The 26921-nt window shown below is 38.2% G+C and overlaps 2 protein-coding genes across 3 annotated transcripts; one reads left to right on the forward strand and one right to left on the reverse strand.

Moving 5' to 3' along the window:
* Positions 1-1184: 1184 nt before the first annotated feature.
* Positions 1185-14745, forward strand: cbx1a (chromobox homolog 1a (HP1 beta homolog Drosophila)). Of its 2 annotated transcripts, none has more exons than XM_053613397.1 (6): positions 1185-1368; positions 5535-5638; positions 8449-8623; positions 9548-9749; positions 9922-10013; positions 12706-14745. In XM_053613397.1, exons 2-6 carry the CDS (start codon positions 5590-5592, stop codon positions 12848-12850), a joined length of 663 nt encoding a protein of 220 aa, XP_053469372.1. In that variant the 5' UTR covers positions 1185-1368; positions 5535-5589; the 3' UTR covers positions 12851-14745. The 2 variants fall into 2 exon arrangements, with proteins under 2 accessions (XP_053469372.1, XP_053469381.1); XM_053613406.1 differs by having other exon boundaries at positions 9572-9749.
* nfe2l1a (nfe2 like bZIP transcription factor 1a) lies at positions 14580-26499 on the reverse strand. Its single transcript, XM_053613417.1, has 6 exons — positions 26099-26499; positions 23930-24565; positions 19117-19299; positions 17959-18048; positions 17630-17773; positions 14580-17297 (listed from the first exon to the last, which is right to left on the reverse strand). Exons 2-6 carry the CDS (start codon positions 24449-24451, stop codon positions 16032-16034), a joined length of 2205 nt encoding a protein of 734 aa, XP_053469392.1. The 5' UTR covers positions 24452-24565; positions 26099-26499; the 3' UTR covers positions 14580-16031.
* Between the last annotated feature and the right edge of the window lie 422 nt (positions 26500-26921).

Consider the following 26921-nt stretch of genomic DNA (forward strand, 5'->3'; position numbering starts at 1 on the left):
GCTTGCCCTCTTCTCATAGTGTGTCCTGGTGCCATCTCTTCCCCAGTTAAGTGAGGCACACGCACTCTGCCGTCCATATGATGTGAAAGAAAATGTGATTCATCAGACCAGGCCACCTTCATCCATTGTTCCAAGGTCTAGTTCTGATGCTCACGATGCCCATTATAGGTGCTTTCAGCTGTGGACAGGGGTCAGCATGGGCACTCTGACCGGTCTGCGGCTACAATTCCCCATACGGAGCAAGCTGTGATGCACTTCTGACACCTTTCAGTTATAGCCAGCATTAACTTTTTCTGCAATTTGCTATTAGTAGCTCTTCTGTAATTTCTACTAATATATATAAATATATATATATATATATATATATACACACACACACACACACACACACACACACATATACATATACATATATATACATGGTGTGTGTGTCCATCTATATATATATATATATATATATATATATATATATATATATATATATATATATATATATATATATATATATAAACGTATAGCACCTTTCATATTTAAACTGTAGATCAAGTCATCCGAGTGCAGACTAAAGGACGATTTAGGTCGCCATTTGGGACGAGGCTGCAGAGAGCCAGCGCGTGCCTGCAGCTAGTTCCGTTTCAAAACTGCAGCTCCCATGATTCCACCTTCAAACGTCATCAGCCTCGGTCTGAATTGGTGGGTCACATAATAATTTGTCTGGCCGAGTAATGAGTCTATTTCTGCAAAACGTTTTCTTAAAAGCCTTTCAAACGTCCTGCGGTGATCTCACCACAGTACATCATTTACATTTGTCAGTTTGATTTATACAATTTGTCAATCATGTACAATGGATCACAATCATGTAAACCATTTGTCTCTGAATTGAAAATTAAGATTAAACGTTTACTGTTATCTCCATTTCACATATCACATATTTCACAAATCAGCACAAGTGTTTGAGCGAATAACAGTTTTGTGCTTCTCTGCCAGTATCCCTGAGTCTTGAAATAATAATTTTATTTATTTATTTATATAAAACGTATAGCGCATTTCTTAATTAAAATGTAGATCAAGTCACCTGAGTGCAGACTAGAGGAGGATTTAGGACGCCATTTGGGACGAGGCCGCTAGTTCCGTTTCAAAACTGCAGCTCCCATGATTCCACCTCCATACGTCATCAGCCTCGGTCGGAATTGGCGGGTCGCAAAATCTTTTGTCTGGCCGAGTAACGAGTCTATTTCTGCAAAACCTTTTCTTAAAAGCATTTCAAACGTCCTGCGGTGCATTCTTAAAAAATAAAAATAAATAAAAATCTCATAAATTAGCACTCATTTGGGGGTGTTGTTGCGCCGTTATTTTATTCATCCAAAGGTAAGTCACGCCGTTTGTCGCCATATTTTTAACTAACGTTAGCTAACTGTTCGACTGGAACATGTTTTCAGCAGAGGATACCTGCAAGGATTTAACATACATTTAACGAGTGGTAGCTGGCACCATTTCTCTTGGTAAATAACTGTCTGCTGGTCCTGTAACTGAACTCTTTAAATGTTAGTTTGTATTTTTGTAGTTCTTGTTCGTGGTTATGGGCTGCAGGTCAATATGGAGAACGAGGCGTGTTGTGCTCGCGCTTATCCTTCTCCTCTGCTCGCTCGGGCCGTTTTATTTTTGAGAAGGGGTTGCTTGGGGATTTCCCCACGCGTATTAATGTAGCTACCGCGTTATGACTGTTTATTTCGGGGTTTTTTTTAACGTTTTGCCGTTGTGGCTCTCATATTTTATTATCTCAATAGTACTCTCTGTTTTGTAGCATTGCGAGGAGTAATGTGTAACGAGCTTGGCTCAATTGGTTCCGCCCACTCCGCCTGTAGAAAGAAAGAAACGCCTCCTCTCCCGGTGACTTAGGATAACCGTAGCGACTCTATAATGTTTTCTTTATACAGGCCACAGATGTATACTTTGACCTGTTTCGTATAGTATGGATTCGTACTACAACAAAAAATGTTTTAGTTCCTTAAACTGCTCAATACTTCGAATATGTTCCCCCTATTTTGTGTCTTTTGCGCGCATGCGCACCGGAAGCGCGGTTTCCTGCTAGTAGAAAAGCTGTCAGCGGCCACGCAGCAGAATAGAGAGCTCCTTCATAAGGTTTTATATTCTATTGCTATATGCAACAGCCATGTCGATATTGTGCAAAAACTCCATAAATAAATTGTGCACAAATGCATGATTAAACTCAAAGCACCAAATCACAATTTCACTATTGTAATTTTTTAATATCACATTGATGCAATTAGATATACCATATAATAATTCTACAGTAGAGTATGTTTTTCCATTGCACAAGTACAGTGAAACTGGGGTTGCATCTTTCTTACTAGATCCTATACAAGAAATAATAAATTTAAGATTACAATTTTAAAAAGAGTATATATCCTATCCTACGTTATAGGCAGTGTAAACAGTGTTTGGCAGTAGTAGTGCAACAACTACAGGAATGTAGATATGGAGTCTTCATTAATAACACATTGTAATTGAGTTTTTAATTGATAATACAGCTTTATCTAGTGGCTCTTCACTGGGTTTCCACTTGATTTGTCATTTATTTTTGTCAGACACACTTGGTATTGGTTGACAAGATTGTTTGTTGAACAATGGCATTTTAAATAAACCAAGATTGTTTATTGCCAATAATTCACTTTTACAGCTCCTGGTTAGCGAATGTGAATTCAGTGTTTTCATAGGACCACTCAGCAAATATTTCATCCACAGTTCCACGATCAGCATGACTTTGGTGGTATCCAGTCTTTATAGGATTGTACAGTTGTTGTGGCCAAAATGCTTGATTTTGCTGAGGCTCTCCTCGAGATTTGTGCTGTAGGTTGTAGGGGTTTGTTCCTTTTTTTTTTTTTTTTGGCAGAAAAGTACTTGAATTGGCGACATTGCAGTTGCACGAAATTGTTTTGCGCATTGTTTCGCAGTGATGTTTGTTGGTAAACGAGACCTTTTTTAGCTGTACTCATGTTCGACGCACGTGAATCCAAGAAGACTTTGGCTGAAAGCGTGTCGTGATGCCGTCACATGACTCGTCTTGGCCCGAATCTGCAGAAACTCTGGTAATTCTGAAAAATTGTAATGTTCTTCGAATATCGTGGCGTTTCCTCGATTTTGCGTTCATTTCTGTGATTGCGACATCCCGGACGAACTGAGAATCTAAACGTACCATTTTCAATGTAGGTGCTCTGCAGTTGTGTTATTGTTTTTTTTTAAAACTGCTTTTCTTGTAGCTATAACAAACGTAGATGATTCAGGCTAAAATCGATGTAAAAAAAAAAAGCCGTTTTCTTGGTGGGTGTGATTTATATGAATTGAATTCAGAGCTTTCATTAATTTTTTGTGATGTACTTGGCAGCATTTGGATGGCTTGTAAGACTGCCAGTGTTCCCTTTTCTAATGTGTGTAGTGCTGCACACTTCTGAAGGCTGTGTGAAGTCGATACACACTGAAGAATTTAAGGCAAACCATATAATGTGCAGTAGTTAGAATGCGTAATAAACACCACTGGTGAACTCTCGTACGGTTTGATAAGTTAATGTGCAGTTTTCAACATGCGGGACAAGTTTGCATCTCTGGGGTCGTCATTGCTTTCTGTTGTTAATGTTGTCTCTCTAATATTACAGCGGGGTTTTAAGAATGGAAACTTTTTGTGCATAGCAACACGAGTGTTGCGTTTCCTGAGGAGCAGGTGAAGGTGTGAAACTGCTTGTGTTCCAGAGTTTATATGACGTTAGTGTTCTGTTTGTGTATCACCAACCTGATCACCAATATTCAGTAGTTTCAGAATACCACACTGGAAAAAATACTGCAGAGGGTAACTTTAACTAGCTGGCTAAAACTAGGGAAAAGGGATCTCTTGATGCATGGCTGCCATGCCTGTAATTTCAATACAGCTTAAAATATCATTGGAAGAGGTATTATGAGGGATAACACTGGGTTTTAAACAAGAACGGGTCGTCCCCCCCAGCCCTTGAGAGGAAACCAAGTAAAGAGCCATTTCGCATTACAATTTATCAACTTGCATGTGTTTTGTTTATTTATGATTATTTATCTTTGTTCACTCCTGTTGTTGATGCCTATGTAGACAAATTATTATAATTGACACAATAATGTTTGATTTCATACAGGGGATTTAAAAAAAACAAAATACTTTTGAAATATGTATTTAATATACAATATATGCTTTAATTGTTTATTACTTATTAGTATTTTGAAAGTATGGTTTGTTTTATCAAAAAATACTGCCTGGGCACAATTCTGAGCTGTTATTGAGATTTTGTAAATTAGGAAAGCAAGGAAAAAGCTTCATTGTTGTAGTTACTGATGAGATGGGAGCGTGGGGGGGTGCTCAAAATCTTTCACATCGGTTGGTAAATGTCCTCAACAGTGCATGTCATTTTGCAGCTCGCAAAATAATAATAAAAAAAGCTGCAGTCATGGATTTCAGAAGCAGAAAATCACAGCTGGGCATCAAATCTTCTGAGGCACTAAGAAGTATGTTTGCTTCCCAAAAATATAAAAACTAGGTGTTGCTTGCCTGGATAAAGTAGGATCGCGTAATCAGCAGTTTTCTCAAGATACTTTTCAAATTGTACATTTGGAAGAATAGATGGTGCTTGTTGTAAGCTGTATTAGCTGTAATATTTTTATTACTTTAAAAAAAACAAAAAAAAACTTTATGTTCTGAACAATGTTATGATTGTGATTAATGCTGCTTAGTGTGATTTAATAATCTTCACAGGTGCAGCACTTGCTGCTGAAATGCCTGTAGGTGGTGTGATGACTTGAGAATTGTCCAAACACACCCTGTACCTAAAACACACATTTACAACCCCTGCAGGTCAGCACAATAAATTGATGAGTAGGTTATAACTAGAAATCGTTCATATTGATACAGCAGGCATAACATTTGAAGAGAATACCTTAGTTGGAGCCTGTTACAATTGACAAATTGTAGTGGCTCAAACTGTGATTAGTAAGCTGTGTAATCAATCATGCAGCCCTGCTAAGGTGAAAGTGTTCGCTCTTTGGTTAATTGCTGTGCTTGGGTGAATATCTGCTTTTTGTAACTGTTAAAGGATGTGACTGCAGATGGGATGCACTATTTCTTGGTCAAGTGTTGGTTTAAAACCCACTAAGAGTTAACTGTAAACCAGTCTCAAAATGTAAAGGTGAAGAATTGCAAATACTAGCGTAAGGCAGTTTTTAGGCTGAATGTGATTTGTAATAGACAGGAACTCTTGAGGTGTTGCAGATTGGTCAAACACAAGCTCCACAGAACCAACTCTTAGCTACCATGTTTTAAAAACCTGTGTTTAGCTAACAATTACTAAAGTGTTTTATTATTGTTATTGGTAGTAATGTTGTATATGCTTACCATTGATATGTTTCTGCATTGTTATTCTCTCCCTGATATCACTTAATTTACGAACCCCTTGACCCCTTGCCCCCCCCCCCCTAATCTGCACTTTCACTCTGTTCAGCTCTTTTGACGTTGACAAGGAACCAGAAGGTTCCGCAGACTCTTCCCCGACGAGTATGAGCCAGCCAACAGACAACACTAGTGATGCTGCCGCTGTCACCCCAGGTGTCGCACAACTTTCTCTCACGCTAAGCTTCGCTTCACTTCACTGTGTTGTCTCACTTTGCCGTGTGTTTTGGGAATGGGTGGTGATGTCGGGTGCACAGACGATTTTACTCTGCACAGTGGGTGAAAAGTGAACGCACGAACGTGGAAATGTTTGTTCAGGATCCAGCACCTGTTGAGTTCCCTGCCATAAAATGCATATGTACACCTGGGAATTAAGTGCTGATAATAGCATACAACTGAGAGAAATTGGACAAAGTTTATTGCTGATACGTCTGTAGTTTAGGTACAACATTTAATGCATTATATAGACACACTTGGCAATCTGCTGGATCTCTTTAAGTGGTTGTATTTAGTTTTTCCGAGGGCTAATTCTGATATTAAGACACCAGTGAAACTAATGAACATCAAAATGCTGGTACCGAAATACAATTAAATGCATTAAATATAAGTGTTACTAAAGCGAGTCTAGTATTTACACTATTCTGCTTGCTCAGATATGTGTACGGTAGGAACAGCGTCGGTTATCTAAAAAATACTCCTCTTTCAAAAGATGTCCGTTTACTTTGATTAAAAAAAGTGTTCTTCATTAACGTAAAGTTGTCGATTTCCGCTTGCAGTAAATCTGTTGAACCATGAACTATAACATGTCAAATGAGGTAGGGCTAATATTAAAACACTTAAACCTTTCTGTAGTCTAGATGAAGCCTGGGGTTAAAAAATTCATATACTGTTACTACTGATGGGTAGGGCATGCTAAAAATTAAGTATCTCAGTAAATGCAATTTAATATGAAATGACAGGTCCAATAATTGCCATTATGTGTATTGACTGAGTAATGCATATGCTTTAAAAACCTGATTTGATGCATTAGTTGATGTGCACAGCAAAGCACAGAGTAACAGTTCTCACAGTGTGCGCTTGGCTTCTGTACGGTTGTTTGTTTCTTTTCCATAATACCATCTCATCTGTGCTTTATCATCGCACTTTAATAATGGTTCCTTGCTCTAGGCCACTTTAGGAATTAGTACATTGCTGAGTGGTGGTGGAGTTTCAGCATTGTGTTTTATAAAGCTTGAAGATGCTCTAAATACAGCCCCTCCCCCTCCCCCCTTTATTTATTTTATTTATTTATTTATTTTAGAGTATTCGACTCTTAGGAACTGACTGATTGATTGGTTTGATTCTTTGCTGTCTTACCAGCGCATGCTTGTTTCGATTATAGCCTGGAACTGGAATGGTCATGGGATTAGGATTATATATTAGTAATCTACACATAAGAGCCTATAATATTGAAATGAGGAGAAAAATTCAATATAGTGTGCAATATTTATTTAGAAATAAAAATGAGCACAACTGCAACTCTATGACGAGAACGCCATGTAGCAAAGGCTGGTGACTGGGTAAGGAAGGGAAACAACAAAAAGTCAAAGGATAACTCTGAAGGAGCTGGAGAGAGCCAAAACTCAGCTGGGAGAAGCTGTTCACAGGACAACCCAGATATTCTACAAAGCTGGCCTTTGCTCATGCTTGCCATGAAATGGCAAGCATGAGCAAAAGGGTTCTCTAGTCTGATGGGACCAAAACGTAACTTTCTGGCCTTGACACCAGGTTTGGTGGGAAATCCAATGCAGCTCATAACTTTCAGAACATCATCCCTACAGGAGAAGCATGGTGGTGGTAGCATTGAATATGCACATCTCTGCTTGTTTTTTGAGCTACAAACAAGAAGTAAATAATGTGTCATAATACATCTTAACTGTGATTTCTATGGGTTAGAAATTTTAAAATCTATATTCTGGGATCCTGTTGTATAATCTGAAATCCTAGGAAAATCTTATAGTACACTTTCTTTTTTTTTCTTTTTTTTTTTGCATATCTGATTTATCATCAGACTGTGGAAATTTGAGTACTGCTTTTGCTTTCACTTATTTCACTGTTGATCATATGCTAGATTTGTGCTAGTCCCCCATCCCCTTCCACCTGTTTTGGACTGGATATGTAACAGGGTTTACACAACTGATGATACAAATAGGGTCACTGCTTCCCAACTCCGATTGCATTCTAGGTATTGCTGGAGAGGAGCAACACTGGATGTGTTCCTGACAGGGCTCAAACAAAAGTAAAGTTGTTGCTGGTTTAAAGATATTGTATATTTTGCTAATGACTTGTCCGTTTTCTTTCTGATCATTTGCACTACCTAGATTTAAAAATAAAATTAGTTTGGCTTGACAGTCAGCAGTCTAATACCCTGCATTAAAATGTAATGGCAGTGAGCCTATGTTGCTGTTTTCTGTAAAGCCTGCATTAGTTTACGCTGAAGCTTCGTACCAGGTCAGGAATGCGCTCTCTCATATCATGATGACTGGACTCATTCTGGAACTCTTAAGTTCCTCATTTACTGACAATCCTGTGATTAACCTCTTGGAGCTTAGCATTTGTACGCATGACACTGTTACTGTAATTCCATTTAAAGTGTGCAAAGGCCTAGCTAAAAAAGGTAGAGCTTATTTATGATTTTTACAGTTATCAGTGCTTTATTACAGTAAGTGATGCAATGTTGACTGGACCAAATGGTGTTGTCTTGGGACAAATTTAATTACTATAAGATATTGAAATACAAAGTTTGTTTTTATTCCACTGGCTAATAAAAACATGTAATGGAAGTACAGTATACAGGCTCATGTTGACAGATGAATGCAATACAAAAAACAAGCTTTGGCTTAAAACCCGCTATGTGCTGCATAGTTGAGGTATTCAAGAAGAAAAGACAAAGCTAGACTGCTTTTCCTTTTTTTCCTGCCTTCTAGAACCTGCACCGGCAACTGCCAAACTGGCATCCACCGGAGGAAAGAAGCAGACCAAGAAGAAGGTGGAGGAGGTGGTAGAAGAGGAAGAGGAAGAATATGTGGTGGAGAAAGTTCTGGATCGACGGGTGGTGAAGGGTCGAGTCGAGTACCTGCTCAAATGGAAGGGCTTCACAGAGTGAGTGAAAGCATTAAATCTTGACCATACTTAAAGGAAAAGTCACCTTGAAAGACTTGCATATTATAATGGTATTTAATGGTTTAATTTTTTCAACGACATTTTGTCTTTCACTTTGGTTAATGGTTTCTCACATTACCCACTGTAGTGCTGGACTAACAGCTGATGGGGGAGGGGTGTGGTTTATTGATCCCCTAGGGGAATTTTGTTGCAATAGTACAATAAACAACAAATTACAAGGACAGAGATTACAGTACCATTATGGTGGTATTCTAAGTACTTACGAATAAATAAGAAGAAGAATCAATAGTAGTAGTAGTAGTAGAAGAAGAAGAAGAAATAGTGCTGCCAGTAAAAATTAGGCCATACTTCATCTCTAGCTAAAAGGAATGAAAGTGGAAAATCCTGCTTGATATTTCTTAGATCACAAATGACCTGAATTAAGCTCCCGACCACTCGGCACCCCAGAGCTCAGTGCAAATACATAATATAGTTGCATTGTATTCTGGAACTTGGAGTCTAGAAATCTGGAGTCTTTATCTCCACTATGTCTGTTAAATTTCTCATAAATCCGTTGAATGAAAAGTTCTTGCGTTTTTGTTTTTACATGCTAACGAGAAACCTCATGTGTTATGATTTAAGCTCTTTTAAATGATTCTATTAAACAGCATTGTAAACCTCTTGAAGTGCAACTGTGTGTGCACGTGTGGATGCAGTGGCAATGGATACCTTCTGCAGCCATCTTGCATTTACATAGTTAAAGCAAGTCAGGCCTAAAATCTCACTGTAATATCACCACCAGCCAATGAATTATTACCAGAATTGCATAACATGACAAATATTTCTATGTAACTATATTTGAAATGTTTTGGTGTAGAGTCAATTATTTCTGTGTCGACTTGAGTACACTAATGAGCAATTCAGTGATGCTTCTAATGTCCCAATTAGTGAGGACAACACATGGGAGCCTGAAGATAATCTTGACTGCCCAGACCTAATAGCAGAGTTCCTGCAGTCACAGAAGAAGGCTGGAGATGAGAAAAAAGATGTGGGTGGCAAGAGGAAAGTGGGAGAGTCCGATAATGAGACTGGCAGTGAAGACAGGCCTAAGAAGAGGAAAGACGAGGTAAGAAATGGATTTGCTTTATGGACATTAGTGTGAATTAAAACTTTATATCAATAGGTTTAACCGGTGCCATGTAAATAGTCTTTAAGTGGTGCTTTTAACTAATTGAAAAGCTGTAAGCCACATTTAAATCAGAGTACAAAAGTTGAAGGGTTCTCATTTCCTATTGCAGGAGAAGCCACGGGGTTTTGCTCGGGGATTGGATCCTGAACGCATTATTGGAGCCACAGATTCCAGCGGAGAGCTGATGTTCCTCATGAAGTGGTATGTGAAGATATCTTTTCTACAATCTGGTTCTTCTGTTTCAATTATCTGCACTAGAATTAGAATTATGCTTACCTTCTCATTTTTTCCCCTTCACATATTCACTGACCAGCCATTTTTTTAGGAACACCATACTAATATTGAGTAGGATATGCTTTACTAACAGAACAACTTAAACTTTTTCATGGCTTGGATTTCAGTGTTCGAAACATTCCTTTTAAGATTCGGGTCCATGTAGACATGATTGCCTCGCAGAATTGCTGCAGATTTGTCAGCTGCACATCCATGCTATGAATTTTCCATTATACCACATCCCAAAAAGTGCTCCATTGGATACAGATCTGGTGACTGGGGAGGCTGTTAACGTACACTGAGCTCATGTTATGTTCATGGAATCGGTTTTTGTGACTAGTTGCAACATGGAGCGTGGTCATGCTGGAAGTAGCCAATAAGTTTGGTAAATTGTGGCCATAAAGGGATAGTCAGGAGCAATACTCGGATAGGCTGTGGTATTCAGACGATGCACAACTGGTATTGTATATCATGGAAACATTCCCCACACCATTACACCACCACCAGCCTGAGCTTTTGACACAAGGCAGGTTGGGTCCATGGATTCATGCAGTTGATGGCAAATTCAGACCTTACCATCAACATGTTGCATCAAAATTCAAGATTCATCAGACCAGGTGATGTTTTGCCAGTCTTTGACTGTCCTATTTAGCCTGTGTCCACTGCAACCTGTGATTCTTGTTCTTGGCTGAGAAACGGTTAACACAGTGTATTCTGCTGTTGTAGCTTCAAGGTTCAGTGTGTTCGGAGATGCATTTTTGCTCACTGTGGTTGTAAAGAAAGGTTTGAGTTACCGTAACCTTCTTGTTAGCTCAAACTAGTCTGGGCATTCTCCTCTGACCTCTCCAATCTAGGGTGTCTGTGGGTCCTTAAGTCTTAAAATGTCTTCAATTCCTTAATGTAAAAATAAGGGCATAATTAGCATTAACATGTTTTAAATTCATGTGGTAAAAATGCAACCGAACCGACACTGTAAAGAAGATTTAGATTTTATTTTGGCTCGTTGCTGTTTGAGATGGTAAACCCGTGTCACTGTGTTGCACTCAGCGTGTGTGCCGCTCATCAGTGTTTTAGAGCAGCTCAGTTCACAGTAAATGCCGCTCCACACCAACTTCATCTCTGACTGTGAGTTTGAGTCGCTTATAAACTGCATTAGACACAACACTCGCCAGATTCATTTTGGTTTTACGTTAGCATAATCTCAAGCATTTTTGTGGGCAGAGTTTTACAGCATTTAAAAATTTACAGCAAAAATAAACTGTTGCCAACTAAAAGCAGGTCTTCCTGCGGTTTTCTGCCAAAATAAAAGCCACAAGGTCTAACACACAAGTTAATTAAGTGAGAAATATATTACTGTTATTACTATTTGTACCTCAAATAAAAAAAATATTATTCTGTGCAATAGTAATATTACAAAATAGCAAAGTTTTTTAAAAAAAAATATATTTTAAAAAAAAATTATCTTCTTTACAAAAATGTATGCAGATTTATAACATTACTTGTTACATTATCCTGGTGTTAAATTACAAAAAAACCTAGTAAACACTGCTGTAAGAGAGTTGCTAATAATATGGAAAGGAAATACTGGGTTTAAAAAAAAATTTCACTGTTGGCACAAATGGTAATGCAAAAAGGATATTTGCTGTGGTCTGCCATATACCTCTATAGAAGTTTACCCTGCTATAGTTTACTTGAACTAAGAAATGGATGTATATGCATGAACATAATCCATTATAGCTGATGTATCGTGTATTTTTGGAAATGTTTTGAATATGGTATTAAAAAGTGCTGATACCTGCAGATACCCTGCAATCAACAAGGCACTTCCGCTAGCAGAACTGCCACTCGTGAAATTTTATTAAAAAAATTTCCCCACACCAGTTTGTGTAAATGTTAAAGACTCCCAAGAGATCAGCTGTTTCTAAAATACAGAAGCCAGCCTGTATGGCACCACTAACCATGCTATGGTCAAAGTCACTGAAATCACATTTTTCCCCGTTCTGATAATTGCATGTGTACAGGTGTTCCTAATAAAGGGGACAGTGAGTGCATATACATAGTCCTGAACAAACATTTGACTCTAGCCATTGCATATGATTTCCTGAACCAGTATGAGGGAGTGTGAGAGTGATGATGCCAAATTTAACACACCTGAGACCTTGTAACACTAACAAGTCACATGACACCAGGGAGGGAAAATGGCTAATTGGGCCCAATATGGACATTTTCACTTAGGGGTGTACTCACTTTTGTTGGCAGCAGTTTAGACATTAATGGCTGTGTGTTGAGTTATTTTGAGGAGACAGCAAATTTACACTGTTATGCAAGCTGTACACTCACTACTTTACATTGTAGCAAAGTGTCATTTCTTCAGTGTTGTCACATGAAAAGATATAATCAAATATTTACAAAAATCTGAGGGGTGTACTCACTTTTGTGAGATACTGTGTGTGTGTGTGTATGTATATATGTGTATATGTATATGTGTGTGTGTGTGTATGTATGTATGTATGTATATGTATGTATGTGTGTATATATATATATAATATAAAATTATGTATGTATATGATATTTTTCCTATGTAATCAATTACACTGAATGTTTTCTCTCTTGCCTGTAGGAAAAATTCAGATGAGGCAGACCTTGTGCCAGCAAAGGAAGCAAACGTGAAGTGCCCACAAGTAGTTATTTCATTCTATGAGGAACGGCTAACGTGGCACTCCTACCCCAATGAGGAAGAGGAGAAGAAGGATGACAAAAGCTAAACATTAGGCAGAAATGAGCAACATGGTGGTTATTGACAGAGTGGCAGTTGGTTTGCTTTTTTTTTTTTTTTTTTAAACTTTTTAACTTTTTGCCATTAATCTTGGACACTTGGATATTGTGTAGAACACACATACAGTGGTGGGGTTTTCTGGAGTTTAAATATTAAAGAGTCTGTATAGCAACTGCAGAAACAATTCTCCATTTGATCCATCTCCTTTTTTTTGTTGGATTATGGGAAAGGTAGTCTACTAAGCTGCAAGATGGTCCTAAGTCAGTGTTTGTCTCAAATGGTTTTATGTGAGTACACTTTTGCAGCTGTGATGTATTGTGATTATGTGAAGCATAGACACCAGTATTTTTAAAGCAACAATAAACAAAAAATTCAGTAATATTCTTCCTTTTTAAATTTCATTTTAATATTTAGATTCACAGACTTTTCTATACAACACTTTTCTCTGTCCAGCTCCTCACATAGCCCTGGCTTATCATTTCCCCCATTATATTATCAAAAGTCTCTGGAGGACTTTGATTTAACATTGAACACCTTTTACTGTATTTTTAACATGGATGGCCAGTATTTGTTGGTACTTATAGTTTTTCTTTTTTGGTTTAGTTTTTTAAATATCTGTTCAGGCGCTGTTTAATACTGATTGTCAAATGCTCAGATTTAGTCTTAATATTACAGCAAGTTTATGATCTTATTTCCTGCATTCAGCAATATAACAGCTGCTCCATGAGATTGGTGTGCTTATGGTTGTTCTTGCTACTGTAAGTGCAACAAGAAGAATTGAACAGTATCAAACAGATGTAGCCAAGTCATTCAGAGAATGTAAATACCACATAATGTTTAACCAAAGCCTAATACCTTGTAAGGTTAAAAAGAACAGATTTTCAGGTCTGTTGCCTTTCACTTTCCTCTTCTCAGTCAGCAGTGTTTAGCTGCTGTAGCGTTTATTCCCCCTCTTCTTTTAAACACCATTATTAAATGAAGGCATGTTGCTTCATACCATAGTGTGTAAATGGATAATACTGTGCATGGCTGCAGCATTATTTAACAATATGGGAACTGGAATTCATGTTTTAAAAATTTGCTCTGGGTGGGAAGTGGGGTTATTGGGAGATAGTAAACATTCTCATTTCTCTGGGTGTGCTTTTCAATTCCTGCATGTGCTGTACTCTGGGAATTGTATTAACTGAATGAAACATGTTTAGAAGGCTGTTTGGTAGCTCAGGATGCAATGGAATTTAATTATGTTTAAATCAATACATGACAACATTGAAACTACCTTGACTTCTACAACCTCTCGCTTAGCTTTGGAAGCTACTTTTCCTATAATCTAATCATGTGGCTTTTTTGTTTAGTGGTTAGAGATTTTGCACCTGGCCATTTTACATTTAAATAGATGGATGCAGTGGGATGGCTTAATATCTGTATAAAAATGCTGAGAGAAAGCAGGTGATCAAGTTGTCCACTGTAATGGAACATGTACTATGCTTGTTAAAACAGAACCATACTGATTTAACTGCATGATTATCCAAGGCTCGTGTGGATCAGACTAGTGGTGACACATGTAGCTTCTGAAAAACTGGTGTTTATCTTAAATAAATAAAAATTGGTTCCAGTGTTCAGGGGAAACAAGAGTCAGAATAGCATCCCACTAGTTAAAAATGCCACATGGTCTCAGTCAGTTAGTGACTAGAGTGCACATTCAATATTAGTGTTATGAGTTGTTGTTTTTTCTTTACTTTTTAAAACGTTCCCGTTCAGTGTCCTTTCATTCACTGTTATTGTAAATTCCTCTGTATTTTCCCCCTTTTAGATGTTTATTACATGTCAACATACTTGCCATCTTTTGGTTTCTTTTCCTTTTTAAATAAATCCTTTTTATTAAGAGTGGTGTCTCTTCAAGAGGTAATTTTGCAGCTTCATATTTTTTTTACAACATGCAAAACAGACTGTTTTAAAGAATAAGCAGCACCACTAGAAAGATGGTATTTAATCTCTTTAATCAAACATAAAACAAGACCAGCTTGTCATCATGAACCAACAAAAAAAGTAGGAAAACATGGCATTTGCAAAACTTGGAGGAATAAAATATTACAGTCTCTGACTCGTACAGAATAGAATGATGCCTAAACGTGGTGCCTAACCAGCATCATTATTAAACACGTTTTGTGATTCAAACAGGTTCTACAGCTAACAGCATTTGAACAACACTTGAGTTAGACCTAAAGCAGTAACATTTTTACAGTCCATGAGTGTTATGCAGTTTTGAGGCTTTTGATCCACATCATATCAGAATTGCTTGTCGTCTACGATGGTGTAGACAACTATATTAGTTCTTGGGGGTGCAAGGATAGATTTACTCTGGAATCAAAGACTTTTTACTTGTTTATTCCAAACGTCTAGTATAGCACCTTGCTTTACAGTTCTTACTGTTCTCATACCTCAGAAAATGGATGGTTCTCAAACCTTTTGCAACCAGGGACCTCTTTAACAGCAAAATAAATTTCACAGACCTTGCACAGCTGTATTGTATGAGCATCACTGTAATACTGTGCTCAGTATTCACATGTATAGAAATGTCAGCTATTTATTGTAGACAGAGTTTTATTCCTGAACTTCCCCCTGGTAGAACATAGATTCAGGGTGCCATTATTTATATTTATTTTTGATTTATTGAGATTTGGGTTAAATTTACTGAATTAAAGGGACAGCTCTAATAAGCAACTAGCAGGAAGAACTCAATAATAAATATAATTTTGATAAATGATGGATCTCTTCCATTGTAAGAAAAGGTAAAAAAAATAAAATAAAATAAAAATCACCGACCCACTTGAGGTGCTCAGACCCTACTGTTTTAGGAAGGACCCAGTGTCATGACTGCCAGTAATTTCTCCATTGTTATGGGAGGTTTGTGATCAAATACAACACTGATTTACTGATACACATTTTGCAGATGTGTATTGTATGCTTTGCTTCCTCCTCAACTGCACACCTTCATCCATCCATTATTTCACATAACTGCAACTGGATGTATTTTTAGCCACTAAATTACAGCAGAAGTCAACTCCACTGCAAAAAGAATGGTTAGGTCATTTCTATGCTGATCTCTCCGTTGAATCTTGCAACGTCTGTCTTGCAGGCGCACACAGAACACGAATTATTCAGTCTCACGCTCACTCCTTGTCTTTCTGCTTCTTGCCAGACTTCCGTCTGGGTTTTGAAACATGGTTGTCGTTGTCCAGTTGCAGAGTAAAATCCGTGGCTGAGCAAGGAATCCTTTCCACCTCCCTGAGTCTACTCCTCACCTCTTGATAGAGGTTGTTAAGGCGTCGTTTCAAGTCTCTAACTGAGCGCAGAACTTCCGATTTCTCCCTGAGCAGTCTTGCACGGTGACGCCGCAGACTATCAACGGTACATTCCAAATCCTCTAAGATATCCAGTTTCCTGCGACGACAGTTTTGCGCAGCGACTTTGTTCTTGCCTCTGCGGCGAATGTCTCTAATAAGTGCGAGTTGAGCCTCATTTAAGCGGTGCTTGGCAAGAAGCTCATTGAACTCTTCAACAGGCAAGTTAATAATGTGGTCAGTTGAAAATGGAATCCTCATGGAACGTGCTCGCTTCTCATCCCTGGTAGATATCTCCTCTTGGAGTTTATATTCCAGAGGTTCTTCTGAGTGCTCTTTGGGAGGCTTTCTTTGGTTGGTACATTGGGGTTGGTTGTAGGTGTGATCATGGCCTATATGATCAAGCCAGGGTGAATATTGGGATTGCAGGTAATGTGTGTAGTACATATTGTTTTGTTCTGGAGTATAACCTCCAACAGCTCCTTCTTCATCCATCGGCTCCTCTTTGATGTGGGTGTATCCTACAGCCCCTTCCCCAGAAATGGAGTACATCGATGATGACGAGCTGGAGGACGATGAGGATTCAGATCTACTTGGGGAAATGGGGCTTTGGCTGTAGTCCAGAGAGAGTCCAGAGTCAGAGTCTGTTTGTTCCACTTTTTGGAATACCTCTGACTGGCCAGATCTGTTCTCCAATGTTAGATCCAGCGTACTGTTCTCATCAAGCATGGATTCTTTCAATAGAGGACCAAAAAGACTCGACTGGCTTGGTTCCTCCATAGAGAAGCTAGGTATACCGATGTTTGAGCGGTCAGGTGTAGTAGAAAGGAGAAAGTCTATGATGCCAGGGTCATTAAAATTCAAATCAACATTAGAGGAGTTTGAAACATTCAAAGAAGTATCGTTCTGGTTAGAAAAGCAGCCGTCTTCACTGATGGCTGCATTGGTTGCAAAGGAGATCTCGCTGGATCTTGGAAAAATAGGTTGATGAGGGCTTAGATTTTGCTGTATGGGATTCTCCAAAGTTCCTGTCTCTCTTGCTCTTCCCCCATCATTGAGGTGAGAACTGTCCAGTAACTCATTTGCACTCATGTCCTGCAGAGAGAACAGTGGTGTCATAGCATGTAAATGGGTTACATTTAATTTCACTTTGAAAATCAGATTCCAAAGTGGAATTCTTATTTATGTTATTCATTCACATCTAAGGGCAATTTAACATAGCCATTCCACCCACTGACATTTATAGAAGGTATGAGGAAACCAGAGAACCCCATACAGGCAGAGAGTATTTTCATTTCAAGGTATTTAGACCTGTTGGTTTATGTTGTGCTGTTTCATAAGTCACTTTTCTAGTAATTTCCCCCCTGAAAATTCAAAACATGAGGAAATACTAGAGGACTTAAACAAAGAAAAGGTGTGGTGGTTACCTGTGGTCCCAAGACAGCAAAAACATCTTGCCATTGCTGTTCGAAGTCCAGCACAGACTCATGTTGAGGTAACAGAGGGGAGAATAGAGACCTGTGGTGTTGCAGTGGGTCTTCATCAGCTCTCACTGGATCAAGATCTGCCAACTAAGAAATGCACATATGAGCAAAAAAAAAAAACAAAAAACCAGAAACTCGTACAGTATATCTGATAACGCTGAACACGTCAGACATCTCAATGACCACTGATTACGAATGACTGACTCAACTACAGATAATGAATTGCTAGAATAGTTGAAAGTTTTTGGCCAAAATCCAGCTGGGAAACTTACATATTGATCATGTCCTAAGGGGAAACCAGCCTCCAGTAATTGCAGACATTCATCAGTAGACAATGAGTTATCCTCCTGTAAACCTGTGAACTGGTAAAATATAATAGAAGACGGAACATTTTTATTTCAGTCAACTTATGTGCATGTGCTTCTTTGGAAAACAAGATGTAATCAAAACCAGGAAACATTCTTGCTGAAGTGCGTAAACAAATCAGTCAGACAGACGTTGAAAAGGGTTTCAAAGACCTATTAAAAATCCTACCAATATTATTCAAATGCAGCCAAAGAGAAATGGCTAGCAGCTGACCATTTTTAAAGGAATATGCTTAGTGATTGACAATCTCCTGTCAGCCATTTCAGAATGTTAACTAGACTGAAAATATTGTCCCTACAAATTCTTAAAAGCCTTGAAAACCCCTGATTCCATTTTGTCTTCAAACCATGCATAATTCTTTTTAAATAAATGTCTACTGTTTTCTTTCAGTTCAAATTAGACTTTTTATAAAGCATACAACAGGTGCCTTCTAAGAGTTTCAGATGACTTCCTGCTTGTTAACACTAGATTATTAGGCCTGGCTGCCAAAGTTGCAAACTGTAATTAAAGCAGGAGCCAAAAACAACACCACCACAACACTTTAGACCACTGAAAGAAGAATTCAGCATTACAAACAGCCACATAGAATAATTTTACAGCGCATTCAGGATGTAGTCCTGAACGTAGAACCCTCCCATTAGTACATTTTAATTTGAAGGAATAAAAAACAGCAAATCTAACCCATTCTCTGTTCATGATTATGTACATTGAATGTGCTGAAATGACTTTGATTTGAATGACAGATTTGAATGCTAACATATCTTATTATATTATATTTATTTGATTTGTTAATGATAATGAACACAAATAGGAAGCTATGAAGCATACAGTGTCTAATGGAAAGGTATTGCTTCAAGTACAGCATACAGTCCATTACACATGCTTTTACAAGAAAACAGTGAATTCTTGTCATGTGAAACATAACCCACAGTCAGCTCCTAACATTGACTCGGTCCTATGTACTGTCCTCAGTTCTCTTAACAAAAGACCTGTCCTCATAAAACTATATTTGTGCACAATGTTTATTACTGTTCATATTACTATAATATAAATTGTTTTAATACCTGAACATCCCCTTGTATGCTGGTCACCAGGTTATGAAATGGGTTTGAATGCCGCCAGCTGTCCATCATGAACTCATCCTCGTCTTCTTCATTAAGTAGGCTGAAGTATTGATTTTGTCCTTGAAGTGACTGATCGTAGCGGACATTTTGGTTGGGGTCTTGCTGCCATAGTGCATCTGCTTCCTGTAGATACAAGATTTCAAGTTCAACACTGTATATGCTTTCATATACAGTCTTAATAGTGTTCATGGATCAGATTATTCACACTATATGGCCATTTAAATTTTTTTTTTTGTGGACACCTCACCATTACACAAGAATACCAATAAGTCTAGCTGGACAGTTGTCCTAAGACAGTCAGAAATGGAGGCAAGTCATATTGCCTTATACTGTCACATCTTTGTACATACTTAGTATAATTAATAAATAAATAAATAAATAAATAAATGAATAAATGAATGAATAAAACATCACAGTATCCATCCATCCATCCATCTTCTATACCGCTTATCCTTCCTTCAGGGTCACGGGGAACCTGGAGCCTATCCCAGGGATCATCGGGCACAGGGCGGGGTACACCCTGGACAGGGTTCCAGTCCATCACAGGGCACAATCACATACACACTCACACACCCATTCATACACTACAGACACTTTGGACAAGCCAATCAGCCTACCATGCATGTCTTTGGACTGGGGGAGGAAACCGGAGTACCCAGAGGAAACCCCCGCAGCACAACAAATGATACAAGCGATTACTCAAATAGAAAGTTTCTTTATAAATAGCTACCTAGTGCAGAACTAGTTAGTTGTAATTCAACTACAGTGAGACCAATTCGTGTCTCTAAACCATTAGTAAAATATCAAGTACAGCTTGTTTGTCAGAATCTTGGATTCTCAAAGTTGTGTACAAATGTATTTTATGAACACAATTCAACTATTTACATATTAGGGTCAGTATTTAAATTCTGTATTTACAATAAAATTCTTTATTTCTTAGATTTTTATTTAATATTTTTCTGTCCTGAACTTTCCATGAACGGAATACATCATTCCATGGTGACATCATTTATAGACCTCCTTATTTTGACTTTGGGGTTTGGATGAAACCAATTCAAGTGACCAATCATATATACACAATAGTTAATAATGCTACAAGAGTACACCCCACTTTGAAAACCACTGTCTTAAACACTGTCAGTAAATCTTTAAGACTGTTATTTAAAAACTTTTTGTCGTCTCCTAAACACCTGGATAGCTACAGTCGTGAAAAAATAAGTACACTCCATGGAAATATTTGGACAGCAAACATTTGATCACCTTTGAAACAGTCCCTCTTAATGAAGCTGATATACTTGAAAAGGTTGACATACCCAGGAAAAAGCCTTTGCTGTCTAAAAAGAACATTAGAGCAAGACTACAGTTTGTCAATGAGAATATAGGTAAATACCAGGCCTTTTGGAATAACGTGCTTTGGACAGAAATCAAAGAGAGGTGTTTGCCCACAGTACCAGCAGACATGTTTGGCGTTAACCAAAGACAGCTTTTCAGGACAAGCACCTCATACCAACTGTGAAGTACGGTGGTGGAAATGTTCTGCTTTGGGGTTGCGTCACTGCCTCAGGGACTGGACAGCTTGCATTCAGTGATTCAACTCTGAATTCTGCATCATATCAAAGAGTGCTCGAAGATAAATTAACGTACTTTTCAGAAAGTCGACATTTCTGTATTATAAATTCTTTATTCTAATATTTTGAGATACTGGATTTTTGATCTACATGAGCTGTAAGCCGTAATCAAGATAAAAAAAAAAAAGGCTTGGAATATTTCACTTTCTGTGTAATGGGGCAGTGGTGGCTTGATGGTTAAGGCTCTGGGTTACTGATCAGAAGGTCAGGGGTTCAAGCCCCAGCAATGCCAAACTGCCACTGTTGGGCTCTTGAGCAAGGCCCTTAACCATCTGACCCCAGCTTCCTGACATGCCGGGATATGTGAAAAAAAAAAGAATTTCACTGTGCTGTAAAGTATATGTGATCAATAAAGACTCATCATCATTAATGAATCTAGAATATATGAAAAGTTCCACATTTAATTAAATTACAGAAAAAAAGAACTTTTCCACAATATTCTATTTTTTTTTTTTTTTTTTTAGATGCACATACACATATACATACATATATACACACACATACATACACACATACATACATACATACTATATATATTATATATATATATATATATATATATATATATATATATATATATATATATATATATATATATATATATATATATATATATATATATATATATATATATATATATACACACATACACACACACACATGTATGTATGTATGTGTATACACACACACACACACACACACACACACACACACACACACACAAGGAAGGGGCCATTACAACCAACCAGCCAGCCATATATCATTACATTTCACTATGAAATTCTCATCAAAGCATTTAGTACTCCCAGAGCCCTTGCTCCCTGGTGGTTTACTTATTGTTAGCAAATCTAGTTAATCGGGGGCTTTAAGCAATTTTATTAAAATCAAGCACTTATTTTTATATACTTACCCATATGTTCTCAGACATGTTTTAAAAGGCAACTACTGCCTATAAATAAACTTAACCTTTCTGACCAGGACGTAGTGAAAGCAACAGCTTGTCTGTCACTGATGTAATATAATTAGATTTGAAAACCCCCTTCCCACTATGGATTAACCCAGTGAATCTGCAAACCAGTAGCCCACAAGCAAGACAACAACTGTTATCCTCTTTGCCTGGACAGAACAGACATAAATGCTAAATAAATATCATTCGGTTTCTTGTATGGGTGAGTAAGTTTATACCAGAAATATTGATTAGCAGTGTCTGTGCCGTTTGTGTGTCTTGAGGATTTGAGTATACTGAAGCTTCAGAGTTACTTAATCATCAGCTGGTAAACAAGGATTGCAAAAGCGATTGTACACACGCTGGTCCAAGTGATGCCTCCTTAGGTTACAAAACATCTCAGCCTGAGGTCAGGCAAGCTGTCCTGCAAAAAAAACACAAGCTCTGAAGCCAAACTGAATCCATACTTCAGGGAACAGGTCACAACTAGCCTGCCTAGTTTACCCAAGAACCACCTTAAAGCCTGCAGTCAGACAGTGAGGGGAATTTTGGATATGAAGAGGACGGGTGGCAAATGTCTCAAATAAGCCTCCTCAACTGTTCTGCTAGTGTGGAGTCTTTGTCCATTTTGTCAGTTGCAGGAGTCAGGCAACAGACTACAGTTATGAACAAAAGAAGCAACTGAGTGTAAAGGTCCGACATTGTTTTCATCCATAATTACGTATATAGTTGTAGGGTAATTATCAATAATAAGACAGGCTGCAAGGTTCACTGTAAAAAGTGCCATAAAAAGACAGCTTGCTGCACACATCATAACAACCAACTACTGCTTCTCTACTAGGTCAACAAACATGTTCCTTAGTCCAAAAATAGATTGGTAGGTCATGTACAGGCAAGCCTGTCTGACCTGGACTGATAACTGTATAGATTTGACAGTCACAAGGCTTTTTGTAAGAATTCATATACCTGAAATTCATATCTCAGAATGAGAGCTTTATATATTTTTTTCTCTCAAATGTGTCTTGGTTGTTTAATGACAAGTGACACTAGCCACTAGCCAGGCAGTTCCTGCCTTCTATATGGTGGGCAGGTTGAGCCACTAGGGGTGCTATTATATGTAGGCATGAATTTGTGATATCTTGGGCATTGAAAGTGAAAGATGGCAAATATAAACCAGGCAAAATTCCCCCAGCTCTCCACATTAGGAAGGAGTGAAAGTGAAATAGTGATCTAAAGTCCCCAGCAGCAAGTACTTTGGGCTTAAAGCCAAATGCATGCAGCAACTTGGACAGTGACTTGAGCCCCTTTAGTCTGGACAAAGAGTTCTTGCTGGTCACCATGTATCACACTGTCTGTCAAACATATATTAACCATAAAACAGTAGCCAAATATTCATGTAATTTGTGTAAACATCCATCTAAATGAAAGAAATCCATCTACAAAAAAAACACCCTTAAATGTACGCTAATGAAATCCTGTACATAATACATTTGCTAGCAGAAATCCATAAATATACCATTGTACATTTTTGCATGTGTGTTGCTTGTAGGACTGACAACACTTTTCAACACAAAGATCACACCATCATTTCTGAATCCAGCTTTTGTGTAGCACCGAAAAATTTGACCTACACTGATGAATTCACGCCAGCATTGTATCCATTGACTGCTGTTGCCTACGACTCTGTCCCACCAGAATAAATATTCATGCTGTTGTTCTCTATTGCTCAATAGGTCATTTACAGTTGTAGGGCAGTAGGAGCCAGTGTTCACGTCTGTTCTTAGATTATAAAAATAAAAATAAAAAGCCAGCCAGTTACAATTTTCCATGTCACACTTGTTGAGAGCATGTCAACAATAAAGGTTACTGTGACAAAAGTATTCTCAATTAATCATCAAATAAATAAAACTTTTTTTAGAAAGACCTCAAGTTAGCCAACTTTGTTTTGTAATCTGAAGATCACAGGCAAAAGGTTAATCCAGGCATGACAGGCATTTAGAGAATATAATATTAGGAATGCTTGCTGGTATAATGCAAGCATAAGTAATTGACAGGTGTATTGCCAGTTTTGAGTCTGAAATCTGAATGATAAGTGCCTTGTACCATCATTCATTTTTAAAATCAGACTTAATCAAAAATACACCATTTTGTAAATATCAATCTACAATATTCTACTTACCTCTTTAATGTCTTCACTATCCATTTGACTTCTTGAGAGTGTGGTCACCACACCCAAACTTCCATCATCCATAACTGGATCATGTGCCAATTCTCCAATCCCTCCGCCTCCCATCCTCATGGTCAAACTTGCCGAGTCCTCCGTGTCCACCAGCTCATCACCACCTTCCCAGGAACCAGTTAAGCTAGGTATAGTCATCCCGCTGTTGTCAGACTCGCTGTGGACCAGCCAGGCCTCGAGCTGTGCTGTTGGAATGTGCAGGTGCTGCAGAGAGCTAACCCAGTGCAACAACCTGGGAATTGGGACAAAGGCCGCCACATCTGGGCTCTTCATGTGGAGACCATATCCTTCTGGGGAGTTCTGGAGGTTGCCGGAATGGGTCTGGGTCAAATCTAGGCTTTGGATATTGATGTTATATGGAGGAGGAAGGTAAGGATCCACATCTACATGCATCCCAGCTAGACTGAGGACAATGGCCACCTGAATTAGGCCTTCAGTGAAGTACTTCTTCAGGGGTTGCATGGCCCCTCAAAAACATATAATGGAGAGGGATCTTTTTCAGCAGTATGGTGGATACAGTAGTGGATTTCAATAAGCAAACCTGCTTTTCCAGAAAGTGAAGCGACTCAGAAAGTTCTGAAATTAAGGAGAATATTATGATTTAGAGTTCATTCTTAATGTGCCTCTTTTTTCCTGCTTGGACAACCAACACAGCAAGCCAAGATATGCCCCTATGTTAACATGTCTGCATACAATTTATGGACGTAAATTAATGATACATGGATAATACATATGTAGATTTTACATAGGCCTGGATAAAGACACTGTTTTACACAGTGTCATTTATCTTCGTTAACCGCTATATCCTGCAGGTTTGTAGTGGCTCTGGAGCCTATCCCAGGAAGACTGGGCATGTGGCAGGCATATACACCCTGAATGGGACGCCTATCCATTTAGGCACCATCTACATGAACCCCTTCACACACTCATTCATACCTAGGGGCAATTTAGAGTCACCAGTGCACCTTCTGTTTTTGGGAGGTGGAAGGAAACCGGAGGAAACACACATGGACACAGGGAAAACATGGAAAACTCCACACAGAGGGTACCCTGATCTTGGGATGGTGGCACTGCCATCACCTAACACTATGCCACCTTTAAACTGTTATATTTAACTGATGTAAATATGGTGATAGATTTGATTTGTATTGACATTCAGCCATCCTACCAAATCTCGTAACCTACGTGATACATTTGTGTGTGTGTGTGTGTGTATATTATATATATATATATATATATATATATATATATATATATATATATATATATATATAGAGTATATTTTGAATAAATCTGCCATATATACCAGATATATATGCATGAAGGAATATATTTAACATTTATATGCAAATATGACGTAACAGAACTCCATATTGGTCATTACCTTAAGGAAATACTTCCAGCTCGTGGTGTGTCTAGAAACTGCCAGAAAGACTTGACAGATAGATAACCTTATCTTGACAGAAAGATAAAGCAGTGTTCTTGAACTTGTGCACGAAACTAACATACTAAGGCCGGGGAAGAGGAGTTATTAAAACAGACATCGTGTCCCTTTGACCTCCTCTTTGTTTATCTCCAACGGCGCTTGAGTTTCAGCGCGTGGCGTAACCTGAACGCTTCCCGGGAAATAAAGCTAGCAGTACGGGCTTGGTGTGTCATTCCAGTTACTCAACCCAGGCTTTCCTTTCGTAACGAAGGAACGCGACAGGGTTTATTTGGGATGAAAAACAGTTGCAACATGTTTCTGCAAACTGAAGGGTCTATGCAGTGTCTATAGAACATTACTATTAAATCAATGGGGGGGGGGGGTTAAAAGGCGTTTAGTTTTCAAACACTTAGCTAGAATAATGCCTCGAGTAGGTTAGTCTGAACTCGTGGTTCAACCACTTCCGTTTCTTAAAAAAAAAAGAAAGAAAGAAAAATCTCCTTAGTTGTTCCTGTTCCCAGTGAAACGTGTTATTATAACTATTTTGACTTGAACTTTTCAGCCTTCACATTCATACTAAGTTCACCAAAGTAGTGCGTCGCGCGCTATAAGATGTAGCCTATAAAAACATCAACTAAACATGATCCATACAAATAATAAAATAATAAATCTGCTCTCCTTACCTCGGCAAAAGAAGTTCCAGCTATCAGAAATTACGGCAGATTTTTCCTCTTCCTTTCATACCGGTGAACTGGCTTTAGTGTTGCGCTCTGTAACGGGGTGTGTATTTATGGGCTGACTGGCTGCTCAGTAATCATCCCTCCCAGCTCCACGCCATAACACAACAGTTTCTTCTGTTTTTTTTCCTTTCTGTTTCTTCCTGTTCAACAAACCAGTGATACATTTGCTTTACACAACCGGAAACATACAGGTATCGTTTGGAAAAGAAAAGACAGAAAATCTGGTCTGATTAGTACTGCGCCCACTTTTAGCTAGCTACATTTGGCTGAGTAAATTATATCAACTGATATTAAGCAATAACAGCCTGTGACTGTTAGTATGGCTGGCTTGTGCTATTGCTGTTGCTCTTTTACACTAGTGACAGCTGACAATTTTTTTAAACCTACCTTTAAACTTACCTTTACCAACGATCTACTGTACATCAGTAGATGTTGCTGATAACTTTTATATAACTTTGATGATAACTTTTTATAGTTTAATAAACTATAGGGTATGATTGTTACACTACCACCTTGACAAAATAAAATGAAATAAAACAAGCTACAAGATTAAAAAATAATAATAATAATTAAATCGTGCAATTTATGACATTTCACTAACTTTCAGTTGTGGTGGCCCTGGAGCCTGTCCCAGAAACACTGAGCATGAGGCAGAAATACACCCAATTCGCCTACTGGCATGTAACCAGTTACAGATTTAACTACTGGAGATTTAATTAACTGTTGTACTTTGCCACCTTTAACCACCTCTGTGGGCGTGAATCAC

The sequence above is a fragment of the Ictalurus furcatus genome, chromosome 2, assembly GCF_023375685.1.
Source record: "Ictalurus furcatus strain D&B chromosome 2, Billie_1.0, whole genome shotgun sequence".
Taxonomy (NCBI): domain Eukaryota; kingdom Metazoa; phylum Chordata; class Actinopteri; order Siluriformes; family Ictaluridae; genus Ictalurus; species Ictalurus furcatus.

What these genes read in the sequence shown, in the direction of transcription:
- cbx1a (XM_053613397.1), top strand. Translation starts at nt 5,590, where the DNA reads ATGAGCCAGCCAACAGACAACACTAGTGATGCTGCCGCTGTCACCCCA. An exon ending in TGCTGCCGCTGTCACCCCAG is followed by an intron (nt 5,639 to 8,448) that starts GTGTCGCACAAC and finishes CCTGCCTTCTAG; the next exon opens with AACCTGCACCGGCAACTGCC. An exon ending in AAATGGAAGGGCTTCACAGA is followed by an intron (nt 8,624 to 9,547) that starts GTGAGTGAAAGC and finishes TGAGCAATTCAG; the next exon opens with TGATGCTTCTAATGTCCCAA.
- nfe2l1a (XM_053613417.1), bottom strand. Translation starts at nt 24,451, where the DNA reads ATGCAACCCCTGAAGAAGTACTTCACTGAAGGCCTAATTCAGGTGGCC. An exon ending in ATAGTGAAGACATTAAAGAG is followed by an intron (nt 19,300 to 23,929) that starts GTAAGTAGAATA and finishes TTGTATCTACAG; the next exon opens with GAAGCAGATGCACTATGGCA. An exon ending in CCTTAGGACATGATCAATAT is followed by an intron (nt 17,774 to 17,958) that starts GTAAGTTTCCCA and finishes TGCATTTCTTAG; the next exon opens with TTGGCAGATCTTGATCCAGT.